At 42.5% G+C, this 20182-nt stretch overlaps 1 protein-coding gene across 1 annotated transcript; it reads right to left on the bottom strand.

Moving 5' to 3' along the window:
• Positions 1–640: 640 nt before the first annotated feature.
• LOC139926436 (CD109 antigen-like) lies at positions 641–19562 on the bottom strand. Its single transcript, XM_071918177.2, has 32 exons — positions 19483–19562; positions 17372–17532; positions 17254–17282; positions 16851–17087; positions 16610–16735; positions 16433–16472; positions 16249–16330; positions 16044–16149; positions 15793–15925; positions 15590–15699; positions 15306–15497; positions 14967–15071; positions 14785–14847; positions 14123–14293; positions 13495–13647; positions 12496–12565; positions 12140–12224; positions 11833–11950; positions 11540–11653; positions 11078–11296; positions 10474–10615; positions 9187–9363; positions 8909–8990; positions 8217–8448; positions 7814–7985; positions 4075–4265; positions 3497–3652; positions 3202–3267; positions 2262–2404; positions 1908–2064; positions 1144–1246; positions 641–885 (listed from the first exon to the last, which is right to left on the bottom strand). The coding sequence occupies exons 1-32, from the start codon at positions 19560–19562 to the stop codon at positions 704–706; spliced, it is 4197 nt and encodes a 1398-aa protein (XP_071774278.2). The 3' UTR covers positions 641–703.
• Between the last annotated feature and the right edge of the window lie 620 nt (positions 19563–20182).

The following is a 20182-nucleotide window of genomic DNA, read 5'->3' as shown; positions in this document are numbered from 1 at the left end:
GTCTAATGCACTCAATGACCTGAAGCTGCCAGGAGCGTTATATATCAACATGAGCAGAAACACACTGAACCCAAAAGTCAGTCATTTGCAGGGGAGTACAGTGGAGCCGGTAGAATAAATCTTAATTTAGCCTTTATATTGCTTCAGGCAGCTTAACATGTCTGCCTTTTCTGCCAAAAGGGCGACGATGGGACACATGTGGAGCTGGGAAATAAATCATTTTCATTTGTTCTGCTGCCAACTGTACATCAGTTCTTTATCAAAAGTTATGCTCAAGTCATCAATATCATATGGAATATGGAGAGTGGTAGGATAAAAAATACATAAATTAGGTATTTTTTATTTGATTTGTTTTCTTACATATCCATCCCCTCCCAGGAAAAAGAAATTGCAGCGTACAGTAGAATGATGACATTTTACAGATACAATATTTCATTAGTAAGGCAATAATTCCTGATGCACATTCCGTCTATCAAAAACACACATACAGTAGCAGACAGTAGAGGGCACATGTGCACTATACTTTATATACTACTTTGCATATAAAAATACATGCAAAATTGCATCCAGTGCATATCAACATGGCATGACAATTACATGACTTATTTTTCATTAAATCAAATAATATAGGAGCTTTTTTTTCACATTCCAACATTTTTGTTCTCCAACTATGGCTTTCAATGAGTGCATCAATCTAATTAGACTACAATAAAAAAGCAGTGATTGCAACAAGTAGGCATCCTAAGCTGTAGGTGGCGCTGCTTGTTGAATGAGAGAACACACTGATGCTGATCCCTGCCCTGCAGCGACTACAGTCTGTACCACAGAAGGCACAGGAGTCCATGTTGTGCATATCTGAGTTGTATGTCCTTATTGCTCTTCTCTCTGTGGGACAGGGGGAATAAGATAATCAGAAAATTATGATCATCAGTACGTAATATATGTAGATTTTTTTTTACGATATTGGTCAGTTTTAAGTGGGTCCGTAAATCTGGAGTTTCTTGAGTTTCTGGATTTTGCCACAGTCCAATACTAATCCATCACAATTAACCACTTGGGGAAAGACTAAGCAGTACAGCTGAAGCAGGATAGTTATATACATACGCATACTTTGAAACTGCAGAAACTATTGACAATACTTACTAGGCTCATAGTAGTCGTAAACCTGCACCACAGCATCTTGTACATGGGCCACTCTGTATTCTCTGATCAATGGAAGTCTAATGCACACTTCTGATTTGGTAAGCTGCAAAGGAAGCAGGAAGTGAATGATACATACTGTCTGTAAACACAATATAGTAGATATCATAATAGATCTCCAGCTACTAATTGTGCATTCATGTGCTGGTGGGAAAGTCCGACATCCGTCAGTTGCTCACCAGCGTTGCATTCACATGATTTGTCGAAAAATCAAACCCGGACGACAAACGATAAATGAACATGGATGTCCTGTAGCTAAGTTAATTTGAAGTTAATTTAACTAATTTACAAAAATATTAGTTATGATGGTTAGTCTGGCTAACGTTGGAAACGTGTAATAAATAAGCATTTGTATAGAAGTGTTTTCTTAATGCTGACTCATTTCTTGACGCTAACTGACACAAATATTCTGCCATGTTGAATAGGTTAAAGGTATTTTCTCCCGGTTTTTCCGATAGAGCCGATAGCACACGATAGCACACGATAGCACACGATAGCACACGATAGCACACGATAGCACAGTTAAGCGGAGAAAATGTGGTTGTTTGGCTTTGAGGTTTGGCATTGAGGTTTAACTCAACCAATGAGATTATTTCTGTCTCCAGAGCAGCTCTGCCTGCGAGGAATGTTTGTAGAACTAAAACTCCAATCTGCCTCCAACTCACCTACCTGACCATGGAGCAATGACATAATGCTGAAGCACTTACTGAATCTAGGTACAGGCTGACTTTCCCAGGCGATGTCTCCACCTTTCTGATGAGGACCCCTGGGGAAGTGGCCCCGGGAGCGAGAGTGAAACCACTGAGCGTGCCCACATCTACCATGACCATGCCTGTTTGAGAGATCACTTGATTCTCCTGTAGTCTAGAGAGCAAAAAAACACAAGAGTCAGATATTGTGTGATTTGAAGGCCCTGGTATTGTATAATGTGTTGATACGCACAATGACAAAAAACAGAAAGATGGATGAAGAAGTCATACAAAATGATGTATAAAAGTGAATATACATGTATGGGAACTGACATTTATAACTTGTATTGCCTACCAGCGGTCACTACTTACCTGGTGCATATAGACAACCACATGTGAACGTAGTCTCTCTCATGATCAAAGACAGTCACATCTAATGAGAAAGCCTCATGGTCTGTGGCATGCTGGAGTCCTTGTGAAAGCGCTCTGCTCTCCAAGTTGTAAAAGACATTCATCTGGATGGATTCATGAAGGTTTAAGAATGTGACTACTGAGATTTAGTAGTGTGTTCGCTACAGTTTACTGCAGCGCCTGATACCATGGCCAGGGAATATATGATCCTTTAGATGATGAAGTGCAAATGCCTCAAGGTCGGGGGACAATATCACATTAGCTGTTAAAGTCTTGATTAAACTCACCATTCCATAAAGCCAACCAAATAAATAAAGACCAAATCTCTGGATTTGTTTAACGCATTTCAACATAATGGCCCTGAATCAAAGACACAGTAAAAAACAGGATGTGTAGTAGAGGGGGTCTGGAACTGAAGACAACAGACTCTAAATTGAACACAGTGAAAAGATTAACCTTTCACCATAGTCCTCTGTGTGATATTATCTGGACACACTAAACGCAGACAGGACATGAAGCTATGTGTTCCAGATGTTAATTGCTGAATGAATGCAGTCCATTATCATGCTGCATTTGCATTGACCTGTTTTGCTTTAGCATTCACAATACAGTACATTGTGCTAGACAGAGCTATCATGCACAGCTGCTGCGTTCAATTCATTCTGGGCATGCTCCAGTTGTCAAGCCATACTTTATGTTGAGGTGGGAGCGCTGGATGCATGGAAACATCCCTGCTTTGTAAGGAGTAGTTTGGAGTTGTGCTGTGACATTTTCCTGTAACATGGGTAGGTTTAGCAGAATTTGTGCAAAATTGTGTTCAGATCTGCAGTTTACCATGAAAATGTAATCAGCAGTACAGAACTGATTCAGCACAAGTAGATAAAATTGTATTTAACTGTACCTGAAATAAGGCAAATCCTTTTCCTTCCATGTATATATCTATGTGTAGATCTTTTTTTGCATCAATCTAAGAAACATACAGTAAAAAAAAAAAAAGTTATACAGTAACATGATACTGTAAACACAGCGTCATACAAAATATCCCAAATATTAAATCCTGTATGCATGAGATAAGAAGCTCTACATAAAAGCAGGGGATCAACTAACATTTTCAACATTTAACACACTGTTATACCTATATGGATACAATTCAGAAACATCTGATGATCTGTATTCCACCCAGGTGAATCGCTTACCTCCTGTCTCTGATACACCAGGTAGGTGGAGGAGTTGATACTCAGGTGTGACACAGAGTTAGAAGTTGGGATGGAGATCCTGAGCCTGAGGTCAATGGCGCCAGCCCCAGTGAAGACAGCGAAGTAGCTCAGGGCCTGCAGGGCAACCACCGTGTCCTGAGGAAGACAAAGGGTCTAAGGTCAAACTGACAAATCTGGATTAAGAGATATTTCACTATGTATCAACTGGGGAAACTATTTGCTATACATCTTTGGTGCCACAGTTGGTTAAAGCTGCAGGATGCATGTTTTTCACATTACAATAACAATACATAAATAGGATAGGATGTCTGTAACCCTGTGTGTTCATGCCTAAATCCCCTGTTTCCCTGAAATTGGCTTTTCAATGATGTTCAGCACATTTTGGGGCGTATACCATTTGCTGTGGGTGTGGCCAGAGGTGAGCTCGGCTGTGGCTATCAAGGTGAGGCTAGCGATCACAATGTAGGGAAGTCATAGAAACAAAAGGGCTGAGAAGCGACACAGAGTTGCATAATTAAACATCAGTTCCTTGATAACAGAAAATGTTTTAGCCTCACCTGTGTGGTCCCAAAGCCTCCTAGATGGTTTCTCTGCTTGCTGAGCCACTTCACGAAGACAAAGCCCTCCACTAATTGGACATTCTTATGAAGAGCCAGCAGCACATAAGAGACCATCTCAATCTGCGCTGCGTGCAGCCGCCCTTCATCTGGCTCCAGGCCATCGGAGGATCTCCACATCTTGACTCCACCTGGAGACAAAAACGACAGTCAAGGTAACATATCACCATGTCCAAAAACTACTCCTACAGATTTAGCATGAGTACTGTGTGCTAACCATCCTATACTGTTAAATGTATACTACTCACATAGGCTACAGTATATGCAGCCAATGGCAGTCTCTACCAACTAAATTTGAGGCACAACTTGTTTGGTTAATTTTACCATCACTCACTGTTACATGCCGTCAGAGGGACATGGATGGATTACTGAATGGGCCCACCGGGCACAGGCCCAGGGGCCCAAGAGCTCAGGGGGGCCCCGAAGCCAGAGCCTGATACATGATGATACTGTCACTAACTTTACATTTACTGCCCAGTCGAAGGGCTTAGTCATTTATATCAACACCAAAGCCCCAAAATTCCCCCTATAATAACCTAAACATTTGTTTTGAAGGTGTCACCATGGCACTGTCACAGTGAGTGTTCCCCTTAGTTTATCTATAGTGCTTTAGCAGTAAAGCGCTGCATTATTGTCCAAAGGCCTCGTAATGTAAAGTCATGGTTTACGAAGACCCCAAAATGTTGTTTTCCACTCCTGATCTGTCAGAATAGGGCCCACTGAGTCATATACCATGCAGCTACTGTGTGGCCATACAGTAGATTCTGGGGCATTGCAGGCAATCAGAGGCATTTTGCACTAGAATAATATGTGTTTGCACCTTGTAATTCCTTTGTAATTTTTTATTTCGTTTTCTCTCCCATAAGTGCAATAACAAAAAAAGATAATAGGCATAGCAATATTGTATACGCAATGAAGGCATACAATAGTTTTTTATGTTCATGTCACTTTTGTTTTGAATATGAATTTGAATGCAGTCTTTAATAGCCTAGTATCCCTATGTTATCATCATCTTTCAAAAAAGATAAGCTTGTGTAGGCTTCCACTTTCATTTCCATTCTCACTAGATTAACGGGTGTGTAGGGGCCTGTCGATAGAGGGCGCTGTTAAAGTTTGTGGACTGTCCACTCAGCAAAGTGGAACTCACTGTGTCCCTTTGCTTTTCCTCTCTTTCCTTTCTTTCTTTTCTCTTCTGATGCCAGATTATGAACTTTTTAAGTATTTCTGCTCTAAGATTTTTAATTTCTGATGTGACAGAGTTGCTGCTCCCACCAGAAAGACACTGCCGTCGACCTAAAAAAATAACACTGCTGACACCGCGGGTTGGCTTTAGATAACTGGGTGGCGAGGTTATAAGCCATGGATATTTTGGGCATGATTAACATATGTTATGTTACATAGGCGGCATTTTAGCCGTTTGAGACAGAGCCATATATGATCATTTCACTGCAATTCAAATTGTGCATCTTTTGAATCTTTGGAATCTTCCAAATTTTTATCAACCAATTGGCTTGCACTGACATCACACTGCCTTTATGACACAATTAGAACTCAATCATAAAACAGCCTGCATCAGTGGGAGAGGCTCATTTCGTGCAAAGACGGCAAGCGATCACCTGGAGAACAGAGAGCAGAGAGCAGAGAGCAGTAGCAGCAGAGAGCAGAAACAGGATAATTTTAGAGACAGATTATTGCTAGAGGCCTCCTCAAAGAGGAGGTTCTTCTCTAGACATGGAGCGGAAACAACAACTCCACGATGAGGACACCATGGATCCCATCGAGCTAGCCAGGAAGCTGAAGGTGTGTGAGGCAGAGAAGGCGGGCCTTCGGCGGAACTATAAGGAGCTGGCCTCCGAACACGAGGACCAAATCCACGCAAATATGGGTCTGCAGCATCAACTGAAGGCACTCAAGAAAGAGATGGCCAAAAGCAGACGCGGGGAGCCAAAGTCAGACAAGGACTACGAGTTCCTCTGCCGAGAGAACGAAGACCTCCACAGGAACCTGAAGGAGCAAGTCATGAAGCTCTGGGCCTACGAGAGGGAGAATATGGATCTCCAGAAGGAACGTGAGCAGGCCACTAACCCTCAGAGAGAGAAGGAGGAGTTCCTCTGCAGAGAAAACGAGGACCTCCGCAAAGAAATAGAGGAACTCACAGAAAGGCTCCATAACACCGACGAGCTGGCAGGGAAACTCGAGACATTTCAGTTGAAGACGATTGAACAACACCAGGTGATACTGGACAACAGAGGTCTCCTGAGAAAGATGGGCCGCTGCAGAAAGCAGCTTTCCACCCAGCTGATGGCAGAGAAGGAGGAGAAGCAGTTCCTGAGCCAACAGAATGAGGACCTCCGCAAAGAACTGAAATGCCAAGAAAATCTCCAGAGTGGCTATGAGCGGGCCATGAAAAACACGATCTGTGAGATGAAGCACGAACACTGGCAAGAAGTCGAAAATCTCGAGAATGAGATTGCCACTCAGAAGGAGGAGAAGGATGCCATCCACCTGGAGAAGGAAGCCCTCAAACGAGAAATGGAGGAAATGGTCAAGAAAGACCATGAGCAGACCATGAGGCTCAAGGCGGTGGAGGAGCTGCTGATCAGGCTGAAGCAACAGAATGAGGAGAAGGAGAAGGCAGAGGAGGCCTTGACCAGCAAGAATCTTGCTGGAGAGAAAGATGGAAAAGAGGTGGGAGAAGAACTCCACAAAAAGTCCAGGAAGCCTTCCATGATGAGGAGATTTATCAAACTCTTTACCCCAAAGAGGAAGGAGAAGAAAAAGAACAAAAAGGACAAGATGGAGTCCGCTTGAGTTGCTTCAAGCCAAGAACCTTAGCACACTGACACCTGTGCTCACTCCCTCTCCTCACCCCATCACCCATTTGCAACCCACCACCTGACACCCCCTCCCCCCTTTACCTTGTATTTCCCCTTAATAAACGATATCACCAATGACATCTTTAAAATAATGCACCGCCTGTATCGTTTTAATTCTGTAAGTGGCTCTACAGCCAACATTGCATTTAAGACAGCTGGACATACAATGTTGTAGAGAAAATATCAAAGCTGTGTTGGATCTATAGTTGTTTTTATGTTTTTATCGTATCAATTGTTTGTGTGGTTTTTCAATTTAAATGCTGTTGTCATACTCAGAAATGAAAGTGGAACTGCTGTGGCACATTTACCTCATCCTGATGTCACATCATGACCTTGGAATAATAAGGTCCCATCTGACTTTGATTTTAGTCAAAAATAAGTTATTTATATAATGCAGCTCTAAAACATGTCTTAACATATTGCTGAATATAGATAGGATAAGTATGTGATTGAGACAGACTGAGACTTGATTTAGACAGAGGATGGTATCGTTCCTACATTGTTATATTTGACATAAAACCCTGCTTGTGAACTATGAACAGATATAGCGTAGGCCTACTGTGCAATGAAAGGATTCCAACTCCTTAAAATTAAAATATCTGTGCAATTACAAATACGTTTATCCATGATATGAAAACATTTGATCATTCTGCTTCCTGGGGAGAATTTTCCAGCCTACTGATCAGAAAGTAACAGTGGGAATATTCAGTATGCCAGTACTTGAATGGTTGGTTTAGAATGCTGTAGGATGCCAGTGTTTATGGCTTTAGTGTAATCTTTAGGATCAGCCTTGATTAAATTACCTTTGTTTTCAGCTCTCCTGTAGAGCTCAGCCAGGGCAGTTTCAGCTACTGGACTGTTGGCCAGGGCTAAAGCATACGCCACCAGACACAGGCTGTAGTTACTGACCACTCCACCAGGCACTCTGTTCTCCAGGTACTTCTTGGCCAGGGACACATTATTTGGGAACATGTCCTTCACACAAAGGAACCAAAGACTGGACATCAATACTGCAAACTGGCTTCCTGTGCCATTTCTTCATATTTTTGAACCGAAATATGACATATATCCTAAATCATTTCAAATTAACGTGGTGGTTGACACAGTAATGGAATATTTTTCAACTGTCCTATGTAAGATTCTGAAATTCTGTAAAATCCCTTATCCCAGCCACCTTCTGACAATCACACATTCCCCCTAACTCACCACATAGGTATGATCCTCCAGCAGTGCTATCAGTACGTAGGCGGTGAGCGCCACCGGACCGTCATCCAGGCCTCCCTGCAGCTCCGTGTGGATCACCCTGCCCACCTCATTGAACTCTCCTTCGGGCCCCTGGTGGCTCAGCAGCCAGCCAGATGCCCTGGAGAGGACACTCTGGTCCACCTGCATGAAGGGCTGGGCCTGGAGGAAACACCTCAGCACGAACGCCGTAAGCCTAGGACCAGAGAAAGAGGAGTAGGAGCATCAGGGACCGAGAGATCGAGGCGATCAGCTGGCTTCCTCTCAGAGAATTTCATTTATATCTCTGTTTGCGTGCCGTAACTCAAGCAGAAGACAAGACAAAAGCTCATTTAAAACATGTCCAGCCATGCACACAGAAATAATGAGTTATTTTATCTAGTATTAAGTCTTAAAATCTTGTTTCTAACACAACTTATGTCAAGAAGTTTATTGACTCAAATGTCATTTTCTTGTTACTAGTGGAATGATCTGCCTTATTCAGCCTTGTTTCAAGATATTGACACTTGTTTCTAGACAATTCCTGAAACAAGTGAAACTGCATTGGCAGAATTTTTCACTTGTTTTGAAAAAGAAATGGCAAAAGAAAAGACTGAAAGACTGTTAGCCGTGTACCACATAAATAAAACTATGTACAATGTACACTGGTGACCTACCATGTGCTCCCAGAGGTGTCGCTGGCTCCAAAAGCACTGAAGGAACCATCATCTCGCTGGTAGGACAGTTCCCTCTGGTATCCTTATCACCACAGAAAATATAACATGACATCCAACAAGGAAATGCACTAAGCAGGGATACAGAACCCTATTACAACCCACTGAAGTAATCCTAAACCAGTGAAGTATTAATCAGAAGATTCCTCTATTATGTGACAGTAGCACCTCTAAATACCTTTAAGTCAATGACACCAATGAGTCATGTGAAAGCAGATTACCTTCCATCATATAGCCCAGAGCCCGGGTCCTGATCTCCTCATGGTGCTGCGGATAGTTGCTCAGGTACTGGACAACATAAACACCTGGTGCAAAGTGGATCATGTTCTGCTCCCCACAACCATCAGGCATCTGAACCAGCGAATCCAGGCTGTTGATGGACAAGCCAAGGTTTTCACCTGTGTAAAGCAATACAGGAAGGAAAGGAGGAAGGATTCAAGCGTTGCGCAACATGTGGTTCGCTAAGACAGTCGGCATACTGTCTGGGGCAGATGGTATTTCAGACCAAATAGAGGTGAAGGGAGAGAGCGAGTGCATGTGGTTCAAATGTGATATCATGTAGATCATGTGTCAGTAGGGCTTTAATGGCGTGCAAAACTCCACAGTGCCCAGATGAGGATTGAAACCAGGTCAATGCAGAGCTGAATGACAAGCAGTAGAACTGGAGGTGGAGGAGGAGACGCTGGAAAACCTCAACCATCACTGTCCATCACTGAAGACACGATGTGAACAAGAAGCTCCTCTAACACCTGTGTCCCACCTGTCTCCTTTATTCACTCCTTTATTCACTAGGCAGGTAGTAGTATTTCAATGCATTACATATTCTGAAATGTATGTAATCTGTTTGGTTCGATATGTAGAAATAGTGCAATAGTTATGTGGTGTTATTAACAGATAAGCTCTGACTGTGGGAAGAGTGAAGGTGTGCAAAGAAAATATATGCTTCACAAAATATCTGCTCAAATGTGGAAACTGTTGAATCGTATGCACAGTTGAAATGGCCACTTGGAAAGTCAGACCTGTGGTTTAAGTTACAAGGTATGAAAGAATGGAAAATAAGTCATAAAACAGCATCACAAGCAGAAAAGTACAGACAAAAATACCGCCATCCTAGACACTTGCTTGATGTTTAATAAAGCAGAGAATTACACAAGCACAGGAACCATAAGTTTGACTTCAACCAAGAGAAAGATGGAAGCTCGCCTCTCTACCGTGACAAATGCCCTACACCCTTCAACCTGAATGGAGCGAAGCCAAACAACCTGACAGCTGTTCAGAATCTTCCCCACCGTGAACATTCCTATTCTGATGGCCGTCGCCATTTCCATTTTCAACATTCAATACCCGAGCGCTCTGAATTCGATGCCCATCTACCCCGCGCACATCATCTAAACACAAAGCGAAAAGTGGGCACATGTTGCACATGCCTAATTCGCTAAATGTAAACATAAACTGCGCTCAGATGGAACCGCCATTGGCAGAGCGGGGAGGACAAATGGTAGACTTACCAACCACTGCCACATGGGCCCTCTGGCTGCCCGGCACCACATCTGGTGGAAAGGAGAAGGAGACGTCTCTGGAATTGTTGCGCGTCAGTGGTGCCAGCTCCAGGAACAGAGTCTTTGAGTAGGACTGTTCAACTCCCTCCGGCTTCAGGAACATGGAAGTAATTCAGTGTTATCATAGGATTAACTGTATGCCACGTAGCACGCTGCATTATACTTTGTGTAGTATTCTGAGGAGTAGAAGTAGGGTGAAACAAGGACTTCACATCAACTAAACCTACTGCATTCATAATCTAAAAGCACTTCTCATACAGACACATCATAGCTACAATGCAGATTCTGTGAGAAACTGTATTCCGCTTACCATTCACCAATCGTGACATTTTTATTTTTACCTTTATTTATCCAGGGAAAGCTGACTTAGCACGCATGCCCTTTTCCAGCAAACATCCTTCTGCGCATTCACACAATCACACATTTTCCCAGCCAGTCCAGGGATTCGAACCGGCAACTTTCACGGTCACAAGCCCACTATGTTAGATCACGCTTAGATTTGCACCCACAGAAAAATTCCTCAGTATTTGCCATTGTTTCAGTCCTGCTATACCTTCACAAGCACAGTCCGCAAAAGGCTGTCTGAGGCCTCGGCAGATACGCCGTCCACAGATATTTCCATCTCGCCCAGAGCCAAGGGCCTTATGGGAAAGAGGGCTGAAGCAGCATCCTGACTCCCTGCAGTGAGTTTCCATGCATTCACCACAGAGACGTCCCCTTGGTCTGCCAAAACAAACTCGAAGGCGTCACTCTGTGCTACCAGCAGTATGACCTGTGGAGAGCAACGCATGGGGAGATGGGGGTGAAAGTAGGATCATTTCAGTCAAAGAATGGAACACATACTGTATGCCATGGTATAATATTGAGAAGAAAAGAGAAAAGAGGTTGGAATTATTACAAGAGCTAATTTTGTTACTGGAAGATCAGTCAGGGAGTTTCTGGGAATTGTGTCTAAAGGGGAAAGTAATACTTGTACAATGATTTGGTAGTGGTGTATTTACAGTAGTCCCCATACCTCCAAGTCCCTGTCAAGATGGTTGAAGACGTTCACCTCCAGGACAATCTCCTCCCCTCTGATAAGATATGATGGGACATCCAGAGACAAGGAGAAGTCCTTGGACACTGTCAGCTGCGAAGGAGAGGACATAATCTAATTCAATAGCAACTTTGGCTGGACAGGTTCAGCTGGTAAGGCACAGGGCTGCTACCAGTACAGTGATAGCCTAAGTGGTCAATTAATACTACTACTACTACTACTAAAACCTTTAAGTTGAGGTACAGTGTAATAGAAATAGAGTTTGTACATACCCTCTGTGGCACAGGTGTGAACCCCAAACCCCAGTTCTCTGACATCACCAGAGCTACAGCTCTCCAAGAAGTAATGCTGTCTGGTACTGTTACTTTCGGACTTATCCACGTTGAATCACTAACAGAAATGAAATAGTATAACACAGTATTTATGTTGTGAGTTCAGCCCCAAATATGGGTATGCAGTATAAATTTCATAAATCCGTCTACTGTGCTTATAATAGACAACGATTCTTGCAATGATGTTTGCTGTTCAGTTATTTCATACTTCCACCCGTTTCAAGCATGTGTGCCCTTTCGCACTCACCTAACATTGGTGTCCAGCCACAGCCAGGAATCAGTAGCGGCCTGATCCATCCAGTGCCTCCAGTGCTTCTCTGGCATTGAGGCATCTCCCTCTGAGTGACGTAAAGGAGAGAGAAAGGATATCAGAGGGAGGCCAGAAAGCATTTATATCCAGAGAACAACAGTTAAATCCAACAATGCAGAACTTGTTGGACCAATGCAATATACTAAATGTCCACAAGAGGGACTCCAAACAAAAATGTGGTGCCATATATTGTCATATTTGATATTCCACACAGAGGACAGTAGGGATCAGATCTACATTTTGTGTGTGAGCATGAACATTAACTTAATTCAATGGATTATTTATCATCATACCCTTTTTAGGTTCATCGGGCTGCTTTGCCTTATACAGTCTGGCATTGGTCAGCACCATAATATTACATTCCTGTGGTGAAAGAGACACAAAACAGATGTTAAGAATACCAAAGGTGTTATTGCAACCCATAAAAAACAGCAAGTGTGTTTAGACAGGTTGTGAATCAACATGAAAGCATGTACCTCATCCTCATTGTGAGATTCACAATCAGATGAAACATCACTAGGGTGATAGTAAAATCAACGCGGTAGGTAGACACTCTGACACTCCTTATGATTAAAGATAAAGCCCGTGAAATATAGGTCAGGTCTTGGTGTGTGATGTAAGACGTAAAACAATCACAGATCTCTAGGCCCCCGGGGTGCTCTCAGGTGGAGACGGAGAAAAGGTCACCCTGAGACAATTCACTGTGGTGTGGCTTTGTCTCCTCCGTCATGCATCCATCGATCACCCCCAGGTCCTGCGTACACTCCTCCCCCTCCACACACACACACAACACACTAGAGTTACCAGCTCTTAGAAACAGCAGAATCACCTCCTAACAAAGCGGACGGATAGGTTACATCCAGTCCAACCGGTTTAGCCTCCAGACTCCAAATACCGATACAGTAACTGACTGGGGAACGCTTGTCTAAGAAGCTGTTACAAGAGATTAAGGAGATTGGGGTGATTGGTGCTTTGTAATCAAACTAAAAGATCTACAAAGGAGAAATCAAGCAAATCTGACAGTATCTAAACAGGTCATGTTCATTTGACTTTCTGAAGGAGGTTCACAGAAGTTTAAGTTTCAGAGATTCGATCGTGGTCTTTTGTCTGAAAACTCAATTCAAAGACATACATTGTATTGAACTGTACATTTCACACAAGGATTTACAGTATAGTGTAGCTTCTGGGTTATCTGTCAAGATGCCGATAAAGGATCTGTTTTGATCCTGAGACAGCTGTCCCGCTCTGAGGTTTGGCCAATCAAATACAAAATTCCTGAAGGGTTGACATACCTTCTCCATTTTGAAGTCCTGGTCAACCTCTGGAGCGCTGTCATCCACTTCCATCACCAGGATTCCTACCTGGGACGCGGGTTCGGTGACGGTCACAGTGAGGGACACCTGGTCACCTGGCTTGGCCTTGTCACTGCTCCAGTTCAGAGACACCTGAGGAGAGCAAATACACACCAAATCACAGGCAAGTCAAGGAGCATCGACACCATCAGTATCATAAAACAAAACATAAGGTAACTCAAATCACTGCTCAGCGCTCATTGCTGTGGTGTTTCTGCACTGCTCTTCCCACAGATCAGTCAATCAAACAGTGTGTCCAGTACTGTGACGTCTTTTTCCTTGAATTTTCTGTTGAGTTTGAGTTTCTGTAGGTGGTGCTCTTTTCTCTGTCTGTTCAGCCAGAACAGCAAATGTAAAAGCTTTCATGAACTGGATAGAGGTTGAATCACTATTATGTTACTTCAACTGATGATAGAAAGCAGTAAAAAGGGCATTTATGTATATGAAAATGTCAGATTATTACTTTAAATCCACTAGCTATGGGTTTGAAATAACAATATCCACCCCAAATACTGTTTGAATGTGAAGTGATCAAGTTCAGGACTCCAGTAAAAGCACAACAAATTACATAGTTGCGTTGTTGGATGGGCAGGTGCGCTGTGTCACTGGTGACCTCTCCATCAGGAAGGACACAGTAGACAGTGATACAGGCTTCAGGAGACCAGGACATTGTTGGGGCCAGCGAAAAGGATGAGGAAGTCTTTGTCCCAGCAGCCACCACTTGACCTCTAGAGCTGACCTGGAAGTGCAACAACACAGGAGAGACAGAGATGGAAAATAATCATTACTCTAGTTACTGCACCTGGGAAAAAAAAAATGTTGTTGGGTAGTTGGCATTTTACAGACTTTTCCCCCCATAACTGATTTTTAGCATAGTGATATCTATCCATCTCCAGACTTTGGGCTGATAATGATGCATCAAATTATTTGCAAGGACTCAGTCTGTGCCAATATTAGAACATGCACAAAATCCTTTTGATTTTCATTCAAAAAGTAACTGACCACCTGAGTTTTAATGAACAACGCTTGCTTCTGTGTGATTCATTTCCTAGACAAGTGCCTGATTAAAACTTCTACAAAGTAACACGGCATCTATAAAGTCTTCAGTACTGTTTCCACTTCTGATCTAAAGAATAGAAGGGCAACCCCATGTAGTGATATAGCTTTGGAGGACAGTGCCAGATTATGTTTATTTGAGTGATATTACTTTATCTGTGTGACCAGACATACCACATAGTGAAGCTCACTGGGTTGAAAAGTGCTCTCCACACCTATTTCAAGAGGCAAGCCAATCTGGAACACAAAGAAATGTTACGTCAAATGTGTCTTGACGGTATAATTAACAATATAATCCAGGCATACGGTTTGCTTTATTCTAGTGTATGATGCTACAGTGTATATGTTCAGGTTACCTGTGCAGGGAGAGCGTTGATTGGGAGGATCTGAATATATGAGCCACTAGGAGAGGAGTAGTTGTTGTGGAGCTCCAGAGTCTCCTTACTGGACATATATTTGGCCTGCATGTAAAACACCATTATTTTTCTCAGACTTAAACAAAACCAATGCCTCCTACTTGGACAAATCTGTTAGGATTTTTGGATGTTTGCATACACCTGCCCTTCCTGTGACATCCGATACAATTACATCTTTAACCTTACGGCATTAAAACTACACAGCCTAGATACAACGAAACTGCTGAACATGGCCTTTTCCCTGAGGACCAACATTCCAGTTAAAAAAACAACACTCACATGGATGAAAAGCATCACCACTCCATCCTGTAATGTGAACTCTATGTGGACATTCCCATCCTCAGGCACTGGAAGTGTCAGTTTTGTAGGTTCAGCATCCATCTGGGATGTTCTCTGAGTGACTTCAACCAGTATAGGGTTCATCAACTCAGATGGGCTCAGCGGCCGTCCATCATACCTAGATATACTAAGCTGTGAAATACACAGAGAGGAGGTCGGTTACTGGTTAGATCATGGCAGTGACAATACATCGGTGATACAAACTGAAATAATCATTCGCTCACTTTTGTAGAGAAGTGTAAAGACGGCTTCGGGACATGTGGGAAATTGTAGAATGTGAGCTGGAATGCGTTTTCCATAACCTGCACTTCCACTCTTCTGTTCACTTCAAGTCCTGGGGGACAAGAGATCAGAAAACAAAGTGGAGTGAAAACGCCATTGCAATTCATACTATACTTTCAGCATCATTCTTCAACATCTCACAAACCTGTTTTGATCTCAGTAACGCTGGCAGTGATTTGCACGACAACATGACCGTCATCGCCCATTCCTGATGAACTGTACTGGTGCAGGGCCGGGAGCTGATCTTTGCTGAAGAAGAACTGTGTTGACCCATGGATCTGAAAATGACGGGTCAAACGATGACTAATAATGCAGATACCTTACAATACTGGCTCAATGTGCTGAATATCTCCTGCATACTTCTTAAGGGGGCTAATGGGACAGTTTAAACCTCACCTCTTTGGTTTGATTAAGGATGAATGGACGGCCAGAGTCGAACAAAGCTGATGCCAGAGTGATCGAGACAGATAGTGTCCCTTTTACAGGCTGTCCACCGTGGTGCCTGGAGAAAAATAAACAAAAATAATACACTCCACAGCATGTTTGGAATGTAAAAGACAAACTGAGCTCATTACACTTTGCATAAGCTCATTGAACTCACTGGGCTCTCACAGTTCCTGAAATGTCATCTCCCACTAGGACCTTGGCAGCCGTCTTGACCAGTAATTCAAAGAGATGAGGTTCTGCAACAGCAGTCAGTAGAAAATGAAGGCATGGCAGTCATTATGTGTGTCTTTAAAAAAACAAAATTTCCAATAAATTGCTAAATTTATGTAAAAAGTTACCAGAATGTTCCACAATGAATGCTTTCTCATCAGTCATGCCCTGCAGAGAAAGGGAGCGGAGATAAAACATCTGGGGCTTTTCTGCGATTTTCCATTTCATATCATTCCTTTCAAAAACATCCACTCATTTCAAACAGCATAATGATGAAGAATACATTTACAGTACAGGATCCTTACATTGACTGTAGTTGTGATGGCCCACCGACCAACAGGAGCAGTCCGGGACAAATTGAATTCCATCGACACAATTCCCAGATGACTGCCAGCAGATTCCCACCTTTGGACAACGTTCCCCCCGGGGTCCTGAGCACAACAAAGGAACGCCAGTCAAACTCTCCACCGCCACACAATGCCCCGACTATAAAATCTATTCAACTTCTCCAGGCTTTGTTCTCTCACACAGAGGACTGAGACCCACCTGTATGGATATATCCACCGGGCCTTTGTACGGACGGTTATCCAACTGGACAGACGCAACTCTCACTCGGACCGTGTCCTCGGGCCGGTAGCGTGATCTGTCAGTTTGGATGAAGGTGGAGACGCTTCTGAGGTTGAGGCTGAGGGCGGTGGTGTTGGCGAAGAGGAGTTCGTTCCCCCGGTAGCCCCTCACCGCCAAGGTGAAGAGGGAACTCTGGGTTAGAGAGCCTCCGCGAATCTAGAGAGTTCGTAGAAAGCATCTTAATAAAGGTTTACCTGTGATACCGGGCTGTAGGAACAGCTTATTGAATCGCTACAAACCTTGATTCTTCACTCATCTGCTGAAAGAGACATGCTGTGGTTTTATAAATGTAAAAATGAAACAAGAGGGAAAACATACTCACAGGAGGGAGAGTGAGAACCCCAGTCACACCTGAAAAAACAGAATGATGCTTTAGGATTTGTCTTGTCAAACCTGTGTTAATATCACAGTGCTAGACTTATATATAATTCCAGTGTCACCTCCTTGGAAGGTGTCCTCAGCCAGGGCTAGACTGGTCTCGCCATGCGTCACTTGGGCCGTCACCCTAACAGGGGAGTCGGTGAGGACGGTGACACCCAGCGGAATGGGGATCCCACCATGCAACACCTCCGGACCTGAGATCAGATACAATGTCCTCGTACTACAGGAGGGAGGAGGGGAAGAATGAGTTGTCATTGATTAGGGAAACAAGTAGGGTTCAACTTATATGGGTTTTTGAAGGGTAACATCAGTATTTTGCTATTGAAGCTGCCAATAGCCTACATTTTCTGCTGAATCATCAGTGAATAATCAGTGTTTCCACCTGTAATTTTATTCTTGTCAAGGTGACAAAGCCTCTGAAACAGCTTTTAGACCATCAGGTGATACTAAAACTCTTCACTGAAACCCAGACTAATGAAATTCTGTTAGGGTTAGCAACTAACCCTAACCCTAAAACTTAGCCCTAACCCTAATTCTACAATGTTCCACGTGTACTGAATTCTTAAGGCAGAGTGACCCAGACCAGCTAAACTCTGGGAGAGATTACCAGCTTTAAATGATGAATTAATTTATAAAAAAACATTATTGAACAATTAAATGAATTAATTAAATATCCAAAGACAATAAAATGCAGTTGCAGGTTTTATATGGCTGTGGTCATATCGGCATGACTGGCCAATGTCTGATATTTAATAAAAGGCCAAACTCTTCATATACTATATACAGAATATACTGTATATATCGAGGGCTTGGAGCCAAAGGGGCGTAAGTGTGTTATAGTAGATTTTACAGGAGAGCCAAAACAAATTTTGATCAAACTTGGATCAGCTGCCGTTACCACATACTAAGCACAATATTTTAACTTTTTGTGTTATCAGATTGAGCATTACTATAAAAACAATACTGCTACAGTTTAAGGTGAGTTATATTTGTTAACTTTTTTAAAAATGGCAAAAGAGTGAAATACGCCTTTTTGGCACAAACATTGTCCCAATACAGCCATGCAGAATATGGGCGTATGTAAGTAAACAATTGTAAAACACATTAATTTTAATACAAATCTAGCAATTACACTTCAATCAACACTGAAATATAAAACAAGATCAGAATGAATATCTTTATCTTGAAGTAATGCTCAGCAACTTTCACCAAGGCCTTTAAAATTGTAGGCTACATGGAACATATCAAATTGATTGATACATTTTTTTTGTTAAAAACTTTTAATAAACCTTTTTAATAAACCTCTATAGACATAAGAAACTACTTTTGATTCTAAACTACTACTTTTTTTTTCTTTTGCTAGTATAATACATTTTTGTATGTGTCCCAGGACACATCACTTATTGATGTGTCCTGGGACACATTCAAAGACCTGTAAAACTCCTCATAACACTGAGGGATAACTTCAGCTACCAGCAGTCTTACTATCAGAGCTCATCTTGACCAGTTCACACTCCTAACATTATAAAATAACATTTTGAATTTATAGGCCTAAGTATTTCATGGGAATATTAACATATTTACATTCATATAATATTGACCTAGAATATTAATTAGGATATGAATAGGATACTAAAAATGATGTGATCATGCTGCCATGCTAGCATTACTTACGTCAGCATGCATTTTGAGTTGACCTAAGTGCTGTTAGAATCCTCTACCCACAATGCTTGTTCAGTGTCAAAAGTGGGGTTTTGCTTGGTGTCAAAAGGGCGTAAGTGCAGTTACGCCCTTTTGGCAACAAACAAAACCCTACTTTTACTGTTACAGCTTTCAGTTTTTGTTTAATTAAAACTTATGGGTCATGATTTCAGTTGTGTCCTTTTGGCACTGAAAAGATCTCACTGAGACCTTTCAATTGATATATAATACTCATATTCGCCCAAAATTGCACTTATGCCCCTTTGGCTCCAAGCCCTTGATATCAAGACCCATATATAAGTCAACCCTAGAAATTACAAGAGAGTAAATCAGACTTTCTTACACATTTTCAAGGAAGAAATTATTTGTTGAAACATACAGTAGAATATGAGGAAGTATTATGCAACTGAAAATCTCAACGGAGCTGAGACTGGTATTGATTTAATTCACAAGAAGCCAAGCCACTTACTTGGATGAATCCTGAGCGGAACCAGGTATAGCCGAGCACAAGACTCCCACACACACTGCCAGGATCCAGATCCCACTCATGCTTCTTCTGCTGCCGGCTCAACAACTAACCACAAGACCATCAGTCTCTTCTGGTCCAGACTCCAAACTGACGACAACCGGCCGGCGAAGCTTGACTGACCTGTACCTGCATGTGACAAAACCCCACCTACTGTCCCATGCCAAAACCCCCTATGGGGTTGTACTCGCACATGCACATACACACTCTCACTCTCACTGCATAATATGTATATTCTTACACACAGCCATATCATATTTTGGTTCCTTGTCCTGGAGCAGGGTTGACGTTGATCCCCCACACTCTCAACACCTTTACCCAGAGGGACGTGTCCCGTTTGTCTATTCACACACTGACAATTCCCAGTCCTGCCCCAAACGCACAGTGAGACACTGGTGTTACTCTATCCATACTGAGCAGCAAATATGTCTCAAATGTCAGAGGGAATACACCTAACTGTACATACAAAACATGTTACATAACACAAACAGACTGGGGCTCGCAGTTTGTTTCTTGGCATGTTATCTGAAAGACAAAAGCTGCTATTGGAATGTTGCACCAATCATGAGCAGCTTTTGAATGATTTCACCGCTTCATGCAGATCTGAATAGGGCTATGATTATGGATAGTTCTCTGATTATGA

This window comes from Centroberyx gerrardi, chromosome 17 (assembly GCF_048128805.1).
Source record: "Centroberyx gerrardi isolate f3 chromosome 17, fCenGer3.hap1.cur.20231027, whole genome shotgun sequence".
Classification (NCBI taxonomy): Eukaryota; Metazoa; Chordata; class Actinopteri; order Beryciformes; family Berycidae; genus Centroberyx; species Centroberyx gerrardi.
Note: the sequence above shows the minus strand (reverse complement) of the source record. Positions and strands in the feature narration are given on the sequence as shown.